The sequence below is a fragment of the Grus americana genome, chromosome 6, assembly GCF_028858705.1.
Source record: "Grus americana isolate bGruAme1 chromosome 6, bGruAme1.mat, whole genome shotgun sequence".
NCBI classification, from domain to species: domain Eukaryota; kingdom Metazoa; phylum Chordata; class Aves; order Gruiformes; family Gruidae; genus Grus; species Grus americana.
Window position 1 is genome coordinate 13,799,889 of NC_072857.1, and position 18,819 is coordinate 13,818,707.

Here is an 18,819-nt window from a genome sequence, read left to right on the forward strand (position 1 = left end):
ATTACTCACATGGACGAGCTGCTCTTGAGTGTCATATTCCTTTGTGCACCCTTCCCAGTGACAGTTCGTCTCATAAATAACCTCAGGCTCCTGTTTACATTCATCCTTATCTAGATCTTCTTTCAGGTCTGTCAGATGCTCCTGCAACACACAACGGTGCATTGTATAAGGTGAACTTCTTTCATCTGAATTCCTTCGTCACTCATAGATTACAGGGCAGGTATCAACTGATCACAAAACTCTGCTCATTATGGCAACATAACATCCTTGATTACTGTGAAATGAGTTACAGAGTTTTGGTAGAAATGGATCAGAGTTAATGACAAGACATGAAACACCCCGAAGCCATGGTCACAGCGGTGCCTGGCTCCAGCCAGGTCGTGGGCAGTCCCAGGAAAGGCTGGAGAAAGGAAAAGGCTGGCTTTTCACCTTTGGTTGTGTTCTTTGCTGGACCAAAACTTCTGATCTGGGGGTAGTGGGGGAATATGAGCATGACAAAACCACAGAGCAGTCAGAGCCTAGTGGTTACCACGCTTACCCATGGGTTGAGGAGGGGGGTTCCATTTTTCTGCATCTTTCAATAGATGAGAAAATTATACCCAATCCTTATGTAAAGATTTACGCCTGCAGGGTGCTCCACAGGGACAAAGTGGTGAGCCCTCAAAGCACTCCTCTGAGACAGGGAAATTTGGGAAGCTTGAGCAAGACCCAGCGATGAATGGTTTGCAGAGCAGAGCTCCAGGGGCTCTGGACTCATAAATGAGTTACTTTAATGCTGGGCACACTGTGAGCCCTCTCCTTAACTTCTCTGTCTAGCCAGCTCTGCAGTGTTAAATGAAGCACAGAAGATTTTCTTATAGCTGCCGTGAGGATTAAAGCATCAGCACCTACACAATAGCGTAATATACAACATAATTAGTACAATTCAGAGCTAAGGACAACTGTTGGCTCTGCGTGTGTCAGACACTTGCAGTACAGACAAGGCAATCAGCAGTCAATAGTGGCTTGGGAATTTAGCAATACAAAACCCTGCAGATTTTGACATTCCCATTCCTCCCAATTACTCCTACTGCCCAGCACAGAGCATCCCGCCTCCAGGGCAGCTTCAGACAGGAGAGTCTGGGGTGACTGACCACATCAGATGCCGTTCCTCATGATCTGATGCTCCAGTTGGCCCCGTAAGTGTGTAGACACAGCCAGACCCGTCTCAAACTGCCTCTGACTTGCCCAAAACCTATCTGGCTGCCATCTCCTTCCCCACCAACACCTTCCCAACGCCTACTGAGGGGCTGCAATGATTAATGACTTAATGGCATTATATGGCTTGGAAAGTGAGATGTACTGTACATAAGTTCAACAATTTTCATTAACTGGCTCATGACATACATGCCAGCTGTGACTTTTCAATTCAAAACTTTAGATATGGAGAGGAAGAGATCTGTTTTAATTAGCTCTTAATTTAAAAAAAAAAAAAATTGTAAGGTGGCTCTTGGGAGAGGAGACTCGTAATTTACAGAAAGACTTCTGGAGATTCAAACTATATCAGAGCCCAGAGCAACAGTCTGAGAAAGTTCAAATAGCAGCTTCTTTTTCCTGCAACTCCTATTTGGTTGAGCTGTGAACATTATTTTTGTTGAAACGTTTCTCTCCATGCAAAATGTTTTCTCTGGAAAAGTAAAATTTTCTAATAAATCTTATTTTGCCAAAATTTTTATACTTTCTGTTGGAAAAATGGAATTGAAACCATTTTAATTTGTTCAAGAGGATTGACTTGTTTCATTTCTGGCTAGTTCAATTTTAATCTGAATCTGTACTGGAGCTATTGTGGTATCGTAAGAGCACAGTAACTCAGGTCTCTCATGCCTGGTGCTCCACTGTGTCTCACAAATCTTGTCTGGATGCATTTTTTACAGCACAAGCCATCATGGGAGATACTGTCTCGCCAAGGATTTTAAACACCCAAACCACAACTCACATGAGGCGTTTCCAGTACAGCATTTCCAAAACAAAACACACACATGCATGCTTTTTTTGGGATGGCTGAGCTTCATACTCTGCAAAAAATGTATCAGTCAATAATTAACTGACCATAACTCAACTTTTCAGCACAGTCTCCTGCAGAACAGGAATCTCCAAATTTAACAAGTTGCTGTCGCTCAGACCAACTGAAGAGGAGACACCCACTACGTTCAGTCTTATAACCTGTTCTCCTTGCCAAGAATGGGCTGTCTCTTACAAGGTACTTTCCAGTAATTTCCCAGTCAACACTGAAACACTGCAAGACGTGAAGTCTACATTCCCCTTGGGGTATTACTTCACAGATCTCCTCATTAGGAACTATTAGACGACCAGTGTGCATTTTCCTTCTCTTAATTTCAGCTTGCCATTCTAATCAAGCCTCCTTGCACCACTTTAAATCATTCTCCCCCTTCTTTCAGTGCTTATTTCACATAACGCTGAGTGGATGAAACCCTGGGGCAGGGCTGAGCCAGGCTGATGCTACCCAAACACTCCCTGCTGTTGGGCACACACCTCAGATTGGAGCAGAGAAAGGAGGATGACAGTCATCGAGCAAGCAGCTGTCTGTCCCACAGCTCTTCTGCTACAGATGCTCTGAGAAAGCTGGTGATGGCTTTCAAATCTTTCTTCATTTGCCACAAGAAATAAACACATGGACCTACTAGCCTGGGTGGTGCCCAGATTGTTTTTTTGAGGCATGTGCTTTTGCAGCAGCGTGTAGATGCACTCCTAAACTCAAAGCTCCAGAGATATGCCTCTTTGCCCTAATCGTGCTGACTACAGCATGTTTATCTTTCCCTGATATGCTATCTTCATCAATTTTACCAGCCCCCTGATGACTGCACACGTTGCTGTCCCCATGCATCATGCTGAGACCTGCTCCTGAACTAGGGCAGAAGGAGAAATTTGTCATCAACTCTTCCATTCAGTTGACAATAACACAGCCTAATATTTCATGAAAATGAAGTGCCCGGAGCACTTCTGATAGTTTACAGTTGTGATAAAGGATGGTCAGATGGATACTGTCAGCCATTAAACAGTTTGCAATCACAGAGCTCTGGAAAGAAAGTAAAGGCCTTTGGGCCCTTCTTGGTGTCAAATGTTGTGTCACCAGTGTAAAGGATGTTTCTAGGAGCAATTCCTTGCTGAATCAAGAATTCGTCCTTTTTTTTTCAAGCTTTCTACCTACATGCAAGATTCCCTCGTAATCTATGTTTGCTCTGAGACACCAATGCTGCTTGCTTTGCAGCACAGAAAACTCAGACAGCATTTTTAAAGTTATCACGCTTGAAATATTCCTTGCCTCCTTTTCTATCCAAGCACAGCAACAGCAAGCTGAGTCCCAAGCACCTATCGAATGCTTCACTCAGTCGCTGCAGCTCTGCCCTGTACCTTGCTGGGTTTCCTGCTGCAAGAGACACCTGCCTGCCTGGCAGACTTTGATGCCTTGCTCCCAGCTGCAGCAAAAGGTGCCAAGAGTATCATTCTCAAGGACAAGACCCAGCAGCTTGCTGCCTTGGCCCCACAACACATCTCGCACCAAGAAGGTTACCTGTGTGGTTGGGGACGCTGGGGGCAAGCCCTCGACTTCAGTCTTGACTTTGCTGCGCTTGTTAATTACTGGATTGACTGTGCTGCTCACGGCCGACTCGCTGTTCTGCTTGCTCTAGGGAAGAAAACCAGGTGAGATATGGCACTGGGGTTTGGGATGGAAGACTGACTGCAGCCCACCTCTTCATTAAAAGTTAACTAAAAAATCAGTCAAGGTTGAACTTTAGGAGTGGCCAGGGACAACGGGGTATCAGCCTGCTGACCTGGGTTTCACATGAAAAGTACATGAAAGCTCTGCAAAGCAGAGATGGAAGAAAGGGAAGAGTCAAGGACAGTGTCAGCTTCTGCAGGCTCACCAGTGAGCTTGGCCTTGCTGCTGCTGCTCCGTTTCAGAGTGATCCAGTCCCTGTCAAAGCCATCAAAACCTTATGCAACCCCCACCCAAGCCACAAATTTATTTCTCAATGCAATGAAATGATTTGTTGAGAAAATGAATTCCTGGGGGGAGCGGGGGGCTCTGGTTACATGCGAGGGCTCTGGCGTGCTGGGTGAATGAAAGGCTATGTGTATATTTTGCTAAGCTCTTAAAAAATGAGAATAACTTTAGGAGAAAAAAACATGCCATTGTATGTGCATAAAATTGGAACACTAACATTTTAAATACACTCTTGCTAATTGCTCAAGATTGGTCCTGCAAGTTATTAAACAGAGGCATAAGTCCTGCCAGCCACATTATTTTGGTAGCCAGTTTGTGAGAAGAAAACAAAACCAATCAATCAAATAACCTTCAATAACAAACAGAGTTTGCAGTGCAGCAGCCATGAGAAACCCTAAAACAATAAACTACTCTGAAAAGTTCAGTATGATACAACTAAAACAACAATTTGAAATGGGTGTGAAATGAGGTGAAATAAGTCTTTGGGGAGAAAATCAACTGCAATTTAAACTTCCAAGGAATGAAAATGGGAAGGAAAAATTATTAAAAATGTGCTAGACATATTCACTAAACCTGTGCCTGTGGAGGGCTTGTGCACACATGCATGCACCTGTGTGAACTCACAGGTATTTGCAAGGATGCATTTGAGGTGTGGGATTTCATACACATCATGGCATTCCTAATTTTCAAAATCTGGCCCCTGGTTTGGCAACTCTTAACAGTAAAAATCAACAGCAAGGATATCCTGAGAGAGAAAGCTACTGAAAAAGAAGGAACAATAAGTAAAACTGCTAGAGGTCCTAGGTAGGATGCATTTATTTGTTAAAGAGGAAAGCAATAAGAAGTTTTAAGACTATTGGCATGGTTCACATCAGTAAAAAAAGGAAGGGGGGATTAGTGAAGGAACTGATGAAGCTTGGTTCACAGTGCTTGGGTGCTTATCTGGCAAAGCACTCCAGCATGTGCTGAGTTCCCTCTGTTTCAATAGCATATACGATGTGTTCAAGGAGATTTGCTGCCTGAGATGACCCTACATATCATGTTCAATGCTTTGATGGATCAAAGCCTTTGGTTCCTGCATGGGTAGGTACATTTGTGTGCAAGGGTGCAAAATTCGTCTGTGACCAGTCCAGAAATGCTTTGCCAGGAGGAAGAAAAAGCAACATAAAGGGTGAGCATGAGTAAAAAGAGAGTGGGTAAAACTCCCACAGCCACTATGAAGAGTAGCACTCATCCCATGGAGAACGTGCCTCCATTTCCCCATGTACCATGTGTGGCGAGGGCCAGGATGGCCATCCCTACCTGGCTGGAGTCAGAGATGCAGTTGCTGTTGCTGCTGATCTGTGCTGGCGGGGGGTTAACGGAGATGACCGCCATGTGCTGCCGTGGGGGGAAGGTCGGGGATGGCTGGATCAGGGGAGGAGTGTGTCCAAAGGCTGAGCTCAGGCCCCTCTGCTGGGTCAGGATCTGCTGGTACGTCACAGGGTTAATGGGGTGGGGGAAGCTGAACGCCGGGCTGCAGCAATAGGAGGAGGAAAAATTATGAGGAGTTATTTTAAACAATATTTATCACATTGGCTAGTGACTGATTCAAGTTTGGCTTCCTGGAGACTCCAGGAGACAGGCTGCAATGCCTCAGCTAGACGCCTTCAATGCCATGATAAGCCTGACAGCCTGCTTTACTGCAAAGACAGGATTTGTCTTGTGTGTGCCTCAGCAAACTTGTGAATCATTTCGACCCACGTATGAGATTGATTGTAATTTCTTTGCTTCCTATGTTTAAAAAACAGCCAAAGCCCTTGGCAGGGAGTGCAGGAGAGGACGGGACTTGGATGCATCTGGCTTTGCAGCCCCCAAGGCTCCTGGGTTTTCCCAGGCTGACCTATTCTGCAGACTCGCAACCTTGGGGTTATGCTACCCTGGATATAAAAAACCAGCATCACCTGGCTCACCTGGCACAGATCACAGCGGGGATGAATAACTATCCATTTAACATAGTCCAAAACCATGCAATCTACTCTGCATTCAAGTGAGGGGAGTGCTGGCTCAGGGGACTGCTGAAGTATGTCACCCTTCATATGTAGGTCACTGGTTCAGCTCCAATCTAGGTCAGTGGTGACCAGAAACACCACTGGTCCTGGCTGCTTGGGTGATAACTGGAGGCAACAGGTCCCAGCCAGGATGCAGCAGTCGACAGCATTAAAAACAAAGTGCTGCTTCTGGAAACAAGGGGTTCGCTCCCAGGGGTGAGTCCCCTTGGCAGGAACGGGGAAGCACAGGAGCTGCTCTGCTCCCGGTACTCTAGGCAGGTGATGCACAAACCATAGACTCTAAGCCCCAAAACTGATTATTTGACACCTTTAAAAGATGGCTGTCTTGAACCTTTACACTCACAGTATTTTCTCTCACATCACTAAAACTGCCCACGGTGTGAGTGCTCAGAGAACGGGGCCATAATTAGCAAAACGCTTCATTTCCAATTTTGCTTTTAGAGAAAATACTTATTGCTGGTGACCATACAATTAGTATTTCTGTTCCAAACCAGTTAATGACAACTTGACCAAAAGAATAAGGGCAAAAATCACTACAGTGTAAAAGAGCTCGGGGAGTTCAATATGTGCTGCAGCAAATGAGGTGTGATGGCAGGCTGCTGCACAGCTTTGTTATGTTACAGCAAAGTCCAAAAATGACTTTCTGAAGCGCTACTAGGATCTGGGTCTGATAGGGTGAGAACGGATTTCATTTCTGCCACCAAGACATTGTTAAAATGATAACAAAAAAGTCTTTTTGTCCCAAATTGCTGACAGTTATCCCGTTAAATATGTAACCCATTTAACAATTCCTGACATTTAAGATACACCTTTAGAACACCACGAAGAGTGTCAAATTCAGTATTATTACTTGATTATTCCCTCGGAGGCCAACAACTGACCATTAGGTAGGACTCTGCACTCTACAGATTTGTTGAAAATACCAGATGCTACCCTGAAAAGCTTAAAATCCGAGTATAAGATGAGATGCTACAGGTATACCCAGTTAATGACAACCGGTGAAAAGACTAGAAGAATATGATTACCAAACAAGGAGTTGCAATTTGTTTAAGTTAGCATTATGTTTGATTTTACAGTCAATTTCTAAATGATGCTGCTGGATAAAGTAACTGATAAAACTAATGTTACAGTTACTAATGGCAATGTCTCTGTTTTCCCTGCAAGTTTTAGGAGAGCATGATCTTTATAAACCCTTGCTTTGCAACATCAGTGTTAATTAGATCTAACATTTTTAACAGTTAAGTAATAAAAAGAATAATAACATTGTGAAACTTGGGTGAAGCAATCACGACAGGAATTGACAACTGTGAGCTGCCTAGTGTAAGTGCTTTTTAATTAACATTTGAGCAAAACTTAGATTTGTTTAAAATATGTTTTTAGAATTAGGCTCTTCAATCCACCCAGGCAACTTGTTTTTTTAAAGAATGTGGACCAATAATATTTTGGGGCAATCTCTTAAATCGGAGGGTTTCTTAACCAGTCCAACTGCTCACAATGAACATTTTGTTAGACGAATTTATTCTCTGTTTCTACTTGCATGATCATACTGTAATTACTGGAAACTTGGTAACCAATAACCCCAATTCAGCAACCCCCCCACCCCACGTATGCCACGAAGTACCATTCCACGTGCAAAACCAGATGGGGACTTTGATTTAATACGCTACACAGTCCCCGTGTACTAAAGCAGAGGTTGCGAGGAAGGGAAGGTCTCCCTCACTGGAGGGTCACCGCTTCTTTCGGGGGGGTGGTTACGCAGCTGAACGGAGCCGGTCTCAGAGCTTTACCTGATTGTCCCAGCAGATAAATGGCCATAGGAGCCACTTGCAGCTGAACTGCTTCTGGAGTTGTTGATATATGCCACGAGAGAGTTTGGGGAGGTCCTGATCATTGTCTGGAGGTCAATGCTGGCGTCAGACAGCGGGGAGATAGACAGGGCTCGTTTTCGGCTTAATCTCGGAGTCACCCGTGGGCTTGAAAACCGGGACACTGTAGGAAAGATAGACTTTGTCAGACAAAACCAGCAGGCTGCTCCCTTCCTGCGGGACTGGGAGGCGCTGAGACCTGCTGCACTCGTGACTGCTGTGGGATGTTCAGGAGCTGGGAGCAGTGCAGGGACCAGCTACACGTTGATGGGAGGTTTCCTCTCTGCTGGGCACTGAATGACAGGGGTCAGGCAGCACCGCAAATGCTCGCTTGCTTCGCCCTCCTCCTCGGAAAAACAGAAGCCTGTCCATCACCCCCTTTCATCGGCACTAAATTAACTTAAAATTAAAAGGGAAAATGCCCTACAAGGTTTCTGTGAGCGCAGCTGCCCCCGCTGACTCAGTGGCAGGAGCAGTGGGGCCAGAAGAGCCGCACATCAGAGCTGGGGCGACCCTTGGAAATGGTGTGTGTGCTTGTGTGTGGAGGGAGCGGAAACCAAACGAGCACAAGCACAGTGCTGACCATCCAATTAACGAAGGAGGCGAGGCTCCAGGAGCCCCGAAAGTAAATTAAGAGTTTTAAGAAAACCAACTTGGCAGCTCAGGCACAAAGTTCAAGCTCTCCCCCTCCAAGGGGACCTGCCAGCGCCTGGACCCTATTAGCAATTGTCAATCATTCAGGCATGAAGTCATTTCCAGCCCTGCCAGTCCCGTTTGTGGATCTGCAATACAAGGCAAGTTACTACTGTACAAATTCAGCCTCCCCCAGCGTTTCGGCACTGCTAACTGGAACGAATGACTCAGTCCAGACGAAACTCTGCCCAGGCCTGAGCCACCTGCAAATCTCCGAGGTGGCATGGATGGAGGCTGGGGATGGGCCATATCGCAACATTCCCCAATACCAGGGTACCGGATCCAAAGCCTGGTCAAGCCCTAGTCCTGCCTGGAATGGCTCACCCCTCCACAGCAATGAGAGAAGTGTTCAGGTAAGGAGCTGCCTATTTAAAAAGAAAAAAAAAAAGATTTATAAGGACAAAATATGCCACTTGGCCATGGGGTCTGGCTGTTAATCCTCATCATCCACCCAGGGATGCTCCAGCTCCTTCCCTCAATGAGTGCAGCACTGTATTACTACCTGGCTTTTCCAGCAGTGGTCTCCCCAGAAAGCTTGCTGTGGGTATATCTTATTAAACACTGTGAATAAAACGGTAACTTGCCCAGACAGACAATATGAGCTATTTTCCTCTACTTGGCTGGAGGGACTGATTTTGGTTGCGTATCACCAAATACAAGCCTGGAACTATGCAAGAGGATAAACTTTCTGTCCTGATGACAGTGCTGGTATGTGAGCGGGTGAATGGGATGTACAAGGAGGTAAAATATATCCTGACAGCGTGACCAAATAGTTCCTCGATTGATGTTGACTCGCAAAAGTTTGTGTCAACATTTCCCTGAGACGAGTGGCTGGGTTGCAGTCTCCCAGTCTCCACATGACTCACCCGAGTACCTAAGTGGCTCTGTCATTTCCATGTCTGGGTGCTGTGTAATCAATGGGGTTTAGTACCATCATCCCCTTATTACCCACAATGTCCCTCGTTGCACAAGATAAATGACTTGCCCAAGGTCCCACTGGAAGTCCAAGGCTAAGTTGGTACTTGAACCAAGCACTCTTGTGCCTTTTGTCCTATACCTAAGAAGCGTCAAGAATTGCTAGGTGCAATACTGACAATATTTGGAATTTCTCCTAAAAATCAGGTGGTTGTACATCTGCTGCTGAACATATTCTTCTTATAGTATTTTGTATAACCACATTTTGCAGCCCCACAGGGCAGGGACAAGCTTGAAAACATGACTTAAGGATCAGGTAGTAAACAGAAAGAACACACAGGTCTGTAAAATTCACCTCCTGAATGTTAAAGCTGTCCCATGATTTGGAGGGACTAGACTCAAACTTTCCTAATGCTTGCGGCTGGCAGTTTCCAGCCCTGTTCTGCCGTGGTGAGTGGCGCTTCCCTCGGGAGGTGGAAAAGGAGCAGCCGGTTTGCAGAGGCACTGTGCATGCAAAACCAAAATGAGCAAACCAGCTCCCCTCAGCAAAGACTGGCCTTGCCTGAAGGCTGGAGTAGAGCATTCCCAAACTTCACACTTGGTTCATGAAATTTGGGCCCTGCCAGAGCCTTGGACTGAGCAACATGAGGTTTGTGTGGGTCTAGATCATAATGGTCAAAACTGTGCTCTGTCTACAACATATTAATGTGTTGATTTGAACTAATTAAACTTTTTTTTTCGCTTTTTCTTTTTTTTCTTCTGACTATATGGCATTGTGATTCAATACATGGTCCATGACCTGGGAAGACCTGGGTGCTGTTCCCAGTCCTCCCCAGACAGATCTCCTTGAGCAAGGTGCTGCTTCTTTCTGTGTCCCTGTTTCCCAGTGCCATCTATTTAGATGAGCTCCATTAGACGGGGTTTGAGTTTTATTCTGCATGTATTGCACCCAGTGCAATGGAGCTCCATCTCAGCTGAGCTGTCAGTGCTTCTGTCCTACAAATAATACGCAACTTTCCAGATATAGATATTGTTTTCTGCATTTGCATTCCCACAGTCTCCTCCTCCTCTAACAGAAGGAAGCAGGCCAGATTTGACAGTCATATTTATCTCTGTTACTCCCACACCTCAAGGGAGATCTGTTTATTAATGTGCCACTTCCCTTGATAAATTACTAAATAGAAAGAAAAGCCTTGTACTCATTTCTCGCTGTTCCTTCCCATGATTTATGTCCACAGTGCTGGTTCAGCCATTGGTCGCCATTAATTTGCAAAGGGAAGAAGTCCTGATGTCCAACAGAAACCTGGGTTTTCGCAGTGCATCCAACGCGGGCACCCCTCCCCACTGCACACAGGTACGTCATTTTTTCCCCGTGTAAATCTCTGCTGGAAGCTGTCAGATTCACAAGCTGGCTTGGGACTTCTCCAGCCTAAACCCAGTAATACACATTGCGTTACTGTCCACTCTAATTTAGATCTCGCGAGTACCGTGGGCTATCTGAAATGTCTGATAGCCGATCCAATAGGTTGGGCTGATGCTTTACACAAAAGACTCTTAGGTCTCGGGCTTCCAGGGGAAGCTGTGCCCTAAAATCCTGCTATGGATGAACAATTCCTCTCTTCTCAATGACAGCCTGCCCAAGGTGCCCGGGAAGGAATGCGTCTGGGAAATGGAAAAGGAGTTTAACCACATGAAGAAGTGCTCACTAGTGCATTTAGGAAGAGGGAATCTTTTCAAAATTATTATTCAAAAGCAGATTAGCAGCACTGGGATCACTCTTAATAATAAAATTGGCCCAACCTAGTCCCCCGATCTGAGGACACTGAGCATGAATGCTGAACGATAGCAGGCAGCAGCAAAGATAAGCTGTATACGTAGGCAGGGTGTTCAGCACGGCCTGACTGACAGCCACTTGAATACGTAAGCAAAATCCCCTGTTGCCTGAGGCCCAGTGATGTTTCAAAGGAAAAAACCACACACAACTACTTCAGCAGTGACTGTGCCCAGAGAAGTAAATGATGGTGGGATCCATTTTTCAGACACAGAGCCGGAGAGCCTCGGGAGGATTTATCACTAGCACTCCCCCTCTCATCTCCCCTTCAAAAATGCTGACTTATCAAAATGAACAGGGTTAGTTTTAAGACTTTTTTGATTGGAAAATATGTTAGGGGAAGAGTTTCTAAACTGTTAGACTACCCCTTTCAACACTCTTGAAAGAAAAAAAATTGGTATTTTTATGTGGTTGTTCTAAAAGATGTTTTGTTGACAAACATGAAGTCAACATGGGTTAAAATGAATTTGAAAAGGTCACAAATTGAAATAATTTTAAAATTAATTCCACTCTTCTACCAGAGTTTCAATTTTAAAAATTAATTTCTCTGTGCCTCTCTACCTCAGATGGACACCTTTTTTACCTTCAGTTTCTTTCCCTTGAATACTTCTGAGAAATGGGAAAACTCTTTCTCACCCAGATCCAGAAAGAAGTGATGGGCCAAAGCCCACAAGCAAAACAAGAAACAGGACAACTGGATGAGGTACTCCGTGTCATTGCCTCCTCTGGTGTTCAATAATATTTCCAGCCAAGTACATTTACAGCATGTCCAGGATGGGTGTTCTTTGGTGGTGGCTCTTCCCATATCAATTTGCTCTGCAAAATTCATATTTATAGGATAAATATGAATTTAAAAGCTGATCTAGAGGCATACCTATTTAAGCTATCTCATCTTTATTTTCAAACTAATTCTTTCCCACTTGGAAAACCTGCTATGCTTATGTGCCCGGTTTTTGGACATACTAACAGCTTGGGTTTTATTTATGTGGTATATATTAAAAGAATCAGCTCTGAATAGAAGAAACTTGATATTTTTTTGGTTTTGTTTTTGCAAAAGCTAAACATACCTGCTTAGAATTCAAAACTCTTTCAGATTTCAAGCAACAACAAAAATATCCTTTGGCTTGAAGAAAGACAGGAAATTTTAAGCCAAAAGACTGTCCCCATCTCCTTACAATCTCAGAATTAGGAGGAGATTAAAATGGAGACATGAAGTGGTGAACGGAAGGGTGCAGTAAAAGTTGAGCCCAAAGCTCTGGGCATTGGTGATAGTGGATGGCAGTTCATGAAGGTCAATAAAAAATTTACCATAGGTGTTTGCCCCCTGCTCCTTCTTCTTACAGAAAGTCAATTCCAGAAACGTTTTATGGTGTTTTAACTGGAGCACACCGGCCCTTCCATACCATTTCATACACAGACCTAGATACACTGGCAGTCACAGGCTCAGCTCTACATGGTAGAGAATTAGTATAACCCACATATTTTAAAAAACATTTTAAAACTGCCTGGAATAACTTTTCAATAGAAAAAGCTTGACTTTACAGCTACATTATCTTTGCAGGGTAAATGTAAATGCCACAGCTCACAACTGAAAGCCATTTCTCTCCTGGAGGGGTTTAAATATCCCATTTCTAAACTAGCAAGAATTCAAGGCTGAATTTTTAAGTGACACTGGCCACGTCTGCCAAATGTCCCAGCCCGGTCCTTCAACCAGCCTAGAACTGGGAGGAAAGTCCAAATTTCTTGGTAAAAAGGTAGAAGTTTCCTCAGCAGTTTCCTACAGGTTCACATCCACGGGTTGCTCAGAAACTGGGATTTTCTTCCCCAATTTAGATTTATCCACAACAGGCCAGCGATGAGCCAGATGCTCAGCCTCTCATTTTCACTTGTGTCAGCTCGTGGTCTGACTCCCGCGGCTGCTCCCTGCGCTGCTGTGCTAGATCAGGATCAGACCCGCGGGGCTCGTGTGGGAGGCGGGAACAGAGGTTCCTGCTCCGACCACTCGCCGTGGCTGCGGTCCATCAGAGGGACATTAGAAGAGATGGTTTTCCTGGAGGGAGGTTTCAGAGCTACATACTGCATTAGAAATAGTGGCAGCAAAGCCCTCCTGAAAAGAAACGCCAGGCACTCAGTGGGAGTTCCTTCAGGGCAAGGAAATCTCAGGCATCTCTTTACGGACAAGCGACTGCACAGGGACATGGGGGGAATCTGCTTCCAAATGGCTGATCCCGTAAGGCACGTGGGCTGGTCCCCCCTCCTCACCGAGCCACGGCCGGAGCCACGGCTTCCCCTGCATCCCATGGCCAAGCCTCGGGATAAATACAGCGTTATCAAAATGGTCCCTCTTCCTGGCTGCTCATCAAGAAAACTCCACCAACGCACACAGAAATATCCCCCTCCTCCCATCATCAGATTAAAACCAAGGACAGCAAAAAACCACAGGATGATCCCTTAATCAATAACCAACTGCAATAAACTACAAACACTCTTTGCATAACCAGTTCCTTATTCCCCTCTCCTCTTTTGCAGCGGCAACACACAGCTTACTTAGACTGCAGCAGATGCTGGACATTTGTTCTGGCACCAGATGCTGTCCTGGGACCTTTCTTTCTTCCCTACCCGGCCCGATCAGCTTTGCAGTTCAAGGAATACTAATGCTTCCCTCAAATCCTCGCTGAAAGACAAGGCTGCATTCTTCTACTCCCAATCCACAAGGTAACTGTTAAGAGGACCCAACTTGCATATGTAAATTGAATTCTTTAGAAACCAGAGTGCAGCGGATTCCAGACAGAGTGCTTATGGGATGCTCTGGGACTTCTCCTCTCTTCTGCACATATTTTTCTGGGGAGGAAAACAGCATTGCTGGCTAGAAATGGGTGGGAAATCGTTTCCCATTCTCTGAACCTTTTCTGAGATTTCAGCAAGTTTCCATTCTGTGCTGGGACAAAGAAAACAACAACAACAAAAAAAGATCTTTCAGAGTTTTTAAGGAAGAGACTACAGGGCGCGCCGTCTGCCCAGAGTAGCCAACAGCTGGCTCTTTTGGGGAAGTCATCTGCATATCCAGCCTGCAAATCCAGAGCTGCTGGTCCCTCAAGCCCCAGACAAGGCACTTCTTTCCTAGGATGCCGTGAAGCTGGGCTCTCTCTGTCCACCCTGATGGAGCAGTTGCTTGGCATAAACCTGCTGGAGGAGAGTCCTGAGCTCACCTCTCACAGACACATGCCTGCTGACTGCAGTAACCACTGGGCTGTGCTGCCAGCCCTGCTCCTTACCCCAATGGCTATTAAATCATTTACTTGAAGTAAAAAGATTCCAACAACACTGGCTGAGAGAAGCCAGTGAAGCTGAATCACTGTTTGACTTGGGGGAATAAAGTCCTGCTTGATGATTTGCCCACATTCCAGGCAACTGCGCCAGCCGCTAGCAGGTTGGCTCTCCTGGGCTGAACAAAGCCTTTTCCCAGTTAAACTGCTGGTCATGATCAAGACACTCGTGACTGGCATGCACCAGGCAGCAAGAGACAGGGCAGGGATCCCCCCTCTAGCTCCACAACTGGATGAAATGCCCTGACAGCACTGCAGGGTCATCCCTGCTGTTGGTAACTGTAAGGTTGCACAAACACATCTATGCAGCCCTCCTGACCTGAGTGACCACCTCTGTGCAGCGCCGCTTGGATGTAAGTTGAATTCAAGACCTTTTTCCCCCAACCCCTGACTCAGTATGGACAACCCACTCACACTTTCGACACTGTGCAAATAGAAATGATGGATTTAAAGGTGATCTCTGCTTCCCACCCTGGCCATGAGAGTCCTCATTCTGAAGACTGGGGTCTTGTTCCCCGAGCTGCCACTGCTCTGATCACTGCTCATATGATCTCCTTTCTCTTTGGGGTTTCCAGTGATGAAACAGCTTTGCTTTGTACAGTACTTTGAGATCTTCTGATGTACAGGGCTATAACAGTACAAGCATTGAGTCAGTCTGGATACGCTCCTTTTGGGAGCAAACGGTACCTCCTGAAGGGCTGATGGTAATCACAGGAACCCTTGTGCTTAGGAAAAAAAAAATGTTGGATGCACTAAACATGCTCAGAAAGTTGTAGTCATCTCCAGGCTCATCTGTGCTCCCCACAAGTCTTTACTGCCCCAGTGATGCTCTTGTGTAACCACTCTGTCACCTGGAATAATCCACCACATGGCATCCACTTCTAGAATAGAAATGCAAAAGATTGTTTTGATCTGGTGAATAGATCCTGTAAATTAGTCTCAAAAGTGTCCCACCACCAATCTTATGACATTGGAAAGCAATTAACTTTTGATTTGAAAGTGTAGGCTTTCCAGAAAATGGATTTAAGCCTGGATTCAAACTCCACTCTTGGATTTAGAGTCCCTGTTTGAATGACAGAATGTAACAGGACAGCTAACTGAAGGGTTATTTGGTCTCCACTGGCACTGGTCTGAAGACCCCAGCAGTCTGGTGCATAAAACTTATATTTGGTCTATTTTAGTGGTTTAACTACTTCTAGCTGCACAGTGAAAACCGTGCTAAAGAGATGCAGCTCTGGGGCACCATGGCTCAGTCACCACTGAAACACTCAGCAGACCTGACACAATGTCGGTTCCAACAAGCTCCAGCCGACATTGATGCCCTAGACCCTAGACACCTGGTGGGATGAAAAAACACTAACAAACACGGAGGCATCAAGAAATTCTCCAAGAAATGCAATTACAGCAACCAGAAGGGCCCAGGTATGTGTCTGTGGAAGAACTACCATACCCAGTGTCTAGGGCTCCCATGGACCTGCAGATATTTGGAGGTGATGTGACACTGCATAGGCCAGTTTTAATCTATGCTTATCTGCTTCTTTTTCTTTTGCAGGTGCCAGTGTTATCACAGATGTGTGATGGTGCTGCATGTGGTTTGACAGCAGCTACCTGCATTTTCAGCAAACTAATTCTTGTAAAGTTCTTATGTTCTGGGGCTCTCTGGGAAGAAAAGGGCTCTCTCAATAAAAGATGCTGTGAGGTGGTGACTCATTGAGGTTTTATGCATGCTACTGATATTCTTGTCTCAGAAAAGCACCATAAGAGGATGCTTTATTAAATTAACTGTTCAACTATTTACTTAGTCCCTGCTGATTTAAATTTTTGAAATAACTTTCTAAAAAGAGAGGGAGAGTGGTTCCTCAGCCAGTGTTTCAGAGCCATCCATTTTAGCCTCCGCCTTGATAATGCACAATTCTCTATTCTCTCCAGCTGGTGGATAAACCCGAACGTGTAGACCAGAGACTGGCTGCTGCTCCTTTTTAGATTTTTAAAAAGTAGCCTTCTGGTGTCTCATGTCATATCCTCATGACGTTTGAAAGTTTCATCTCACTCAGAGCATGTGAAGGCCCAGAAAAGGCTTTCCAGGTACTCATCAACAAAGCTTTACCAAAAGATCAAAATAAATGCTCAGCGAGTTCTGGCTTTCCAGTGAATAATGGTTATGAGCTCGGCTGCATGAAACCAGGACCTTTGATATGTGATTTACTCTAGAGCTGTTTTCAGGAGAAGGCAAGCAGCAAGAGAATCTTCTGCCACAGGGAATATCTCAGATGACTTCAGATAAAGACTAATCTTCAGCAAACCAGAGGATGAGTATCTTGGTGTGCCAGGAGTCAGTCTGTGCTAGCATGAAAACAGTTGTGTTTGCTTCCCTTACTGGCTGTTTATCTGGCACTTCAGTGAGGCACCGCTGGTCAGAGATGGACTAATAAGGCGGCAAGGAGGAAGGAGTCTTGTTCACGAGCCCGAGGAGAAATTGGCAGGGCTGGTTTGCACCCATCTGCTATAACCACAAACATTAACCCTTTGGATGGAAGACAGAGCAGTCTTACTGACCAGCTGCTTTGTAGCAGAGAAGCTCAGAATATATTTTGGGTGTTAAAGGCAGGATGGTACCAAGGAGCATGTGCTCTCCTTTTCAGACTAGGATCCAGGTTCCTGATCAATCTAGGAACTGGCAGCAGAAAATGACTATTCAGGTAAAACTTCCGCAGCAGCTGCAGACGAGAAATTGTTTTTTCATTAGAAATATCTATAAGCCCCTATCACTGAACAGCCAGAGCAGCTTTTATCATTCTAAACCAGTCACTTTATGAAGCAGCAAGACTGCAAAGTCTTTCATCTTAAAAGCTCGACAACAGAAACTTTGAAGCGGTAATGAAATGATGCAGATCTCCACTCCAAAAATTATAATGGTCCACAGGCAAATCTGAAGGCAGCCCAGGAAACAGGAGCCGGTATCTGAAAGTCGAGCCGAGACTTCTCTTTCTTGCAGCAGAAATAATCCCCAAACGTCCCTCTGTAATATCTGCGCAACTCCAGTTCTTACAAGACGTGGCATGAAGTGAAAGGAAAGAAATTTCTAACGGCTCTAAAAATCACTTGGACCTCAGATACGTTTCCACACAGATTTTACCCATCTCACCAGGGCAGCGCTCAGGCCACGGGAGTGACTCAGCACTGCAGCACCTAACATGATTTTATTTCTTCTTCATTTAGCCAGGAGCCAGAACTCTCTGGGCTTATAATGCCTGATACTAGCATAAATACCACATTCCTGCAATTTTTTTCTCCCGCAAAGTACTAACATATCGTCTCCACCGTGGCTCCCCGTTAACATATTTTTTCTCCTTGGGGACCTGAGAGGTCCCAACCAAGATGAGGAGTCCATCGTGCCAAGCATGGCTATGCATGGAAACGGCCAGCCTTTGTCCCAGACACCAAATAGGCTAAATTCAGGGGCAGACAGGGTGGGATGGGGAGCTGGAGCTGGAGCTTGTCCACAGGGACAGTATGGTCACCCGTGCCCAAGACAGCAGGACGGCAGCAACGCCCTGTCTGCTGGACCAGCCCATCCCCTACCCATGCCGCAGCCATGCCATCCCCCCCCAAAGAGGCCGCAACGTATGTATTTCAAATTATGTATCTGTTATATGTATATATGGAACAAGGCGACCTTTTAAGCCAAAAATTATAGTTCAGCACCGGTGGGTTTTGGCAGGGCAGAGGGACCATCTACAGCAACCTCCACCTGGAGGATAGCCCCATCCATCTGTCCCAAAATTTCAGCTGTGCCACGGAGGACCCCGACCACTACTCACCATCGACGGGGCTGAGGTAATCGTGGAGATGGGCTGTGCTGGCTGCTCCCCCACTCTGCATCAGGAGGTCCCCATAGGGGTTTGGGTGGCCGGCCATCAGCGTCATTTGGTGGTAGTAGTCGGCGGGGTTGGCTCCTGGTGGTGGCGGGGGCAGCCCAAAGAGACCTCGCTCCTTCAGGTGCTCGTGAGCCACTGCCGGAGCCGCGGGCGAGGAGAAAAACATGGGGAGAAGGTTCCCACCGCAACGTTAGACCTCGGCGCTGACGTTGGCGTCCCCGTCTCCCCCCCGCGCCCCCCGTCAGCCCCGGCCG

General features: G+C 45.8%; 1 protein-coding gene across 5 annotated transcripts in view; it reads right to left on the minus strand.

The window, feature by feature from the left end:
• The window catches only part of GLI2 (GLI family zinc finger 2), a 195,198-nt gene that overhangs the window by 21,575 nt on the left and 154,804 nt on the right, over nt 1–18,819 (minus strand). For 3 of the 5 annotated variants that reach the window (XM_054830594.1, XM_054830593.1, XM_054830598.1), the window contains 5 exons: nt 18,509–18,700; nt 7,845–8,046; nt 5,309–5,522; nt 3,572–3,685; nt 10–141 (listed from right to left, as the gene is read on the minus strand). In XM_054830594.1, coding sequence (XP_054686569.1) covers nt 10–141; nt 3,572–3,685; nt 5,309–5,522; nt 7,845–8,046; nt 18,509–18,700 — 854 coding nt within the window. The remainder of the gene's footprint in view (nt 1–9; nt 142–3,571; nt 3,686–5,308; nt 5,523–7,844; nt 8,047–18,508; nt 18,701–18,819) is intronic. The other 2 variants (XM_054830597.1, XM_054830596.1) reach the window with 2 other exon arrangements.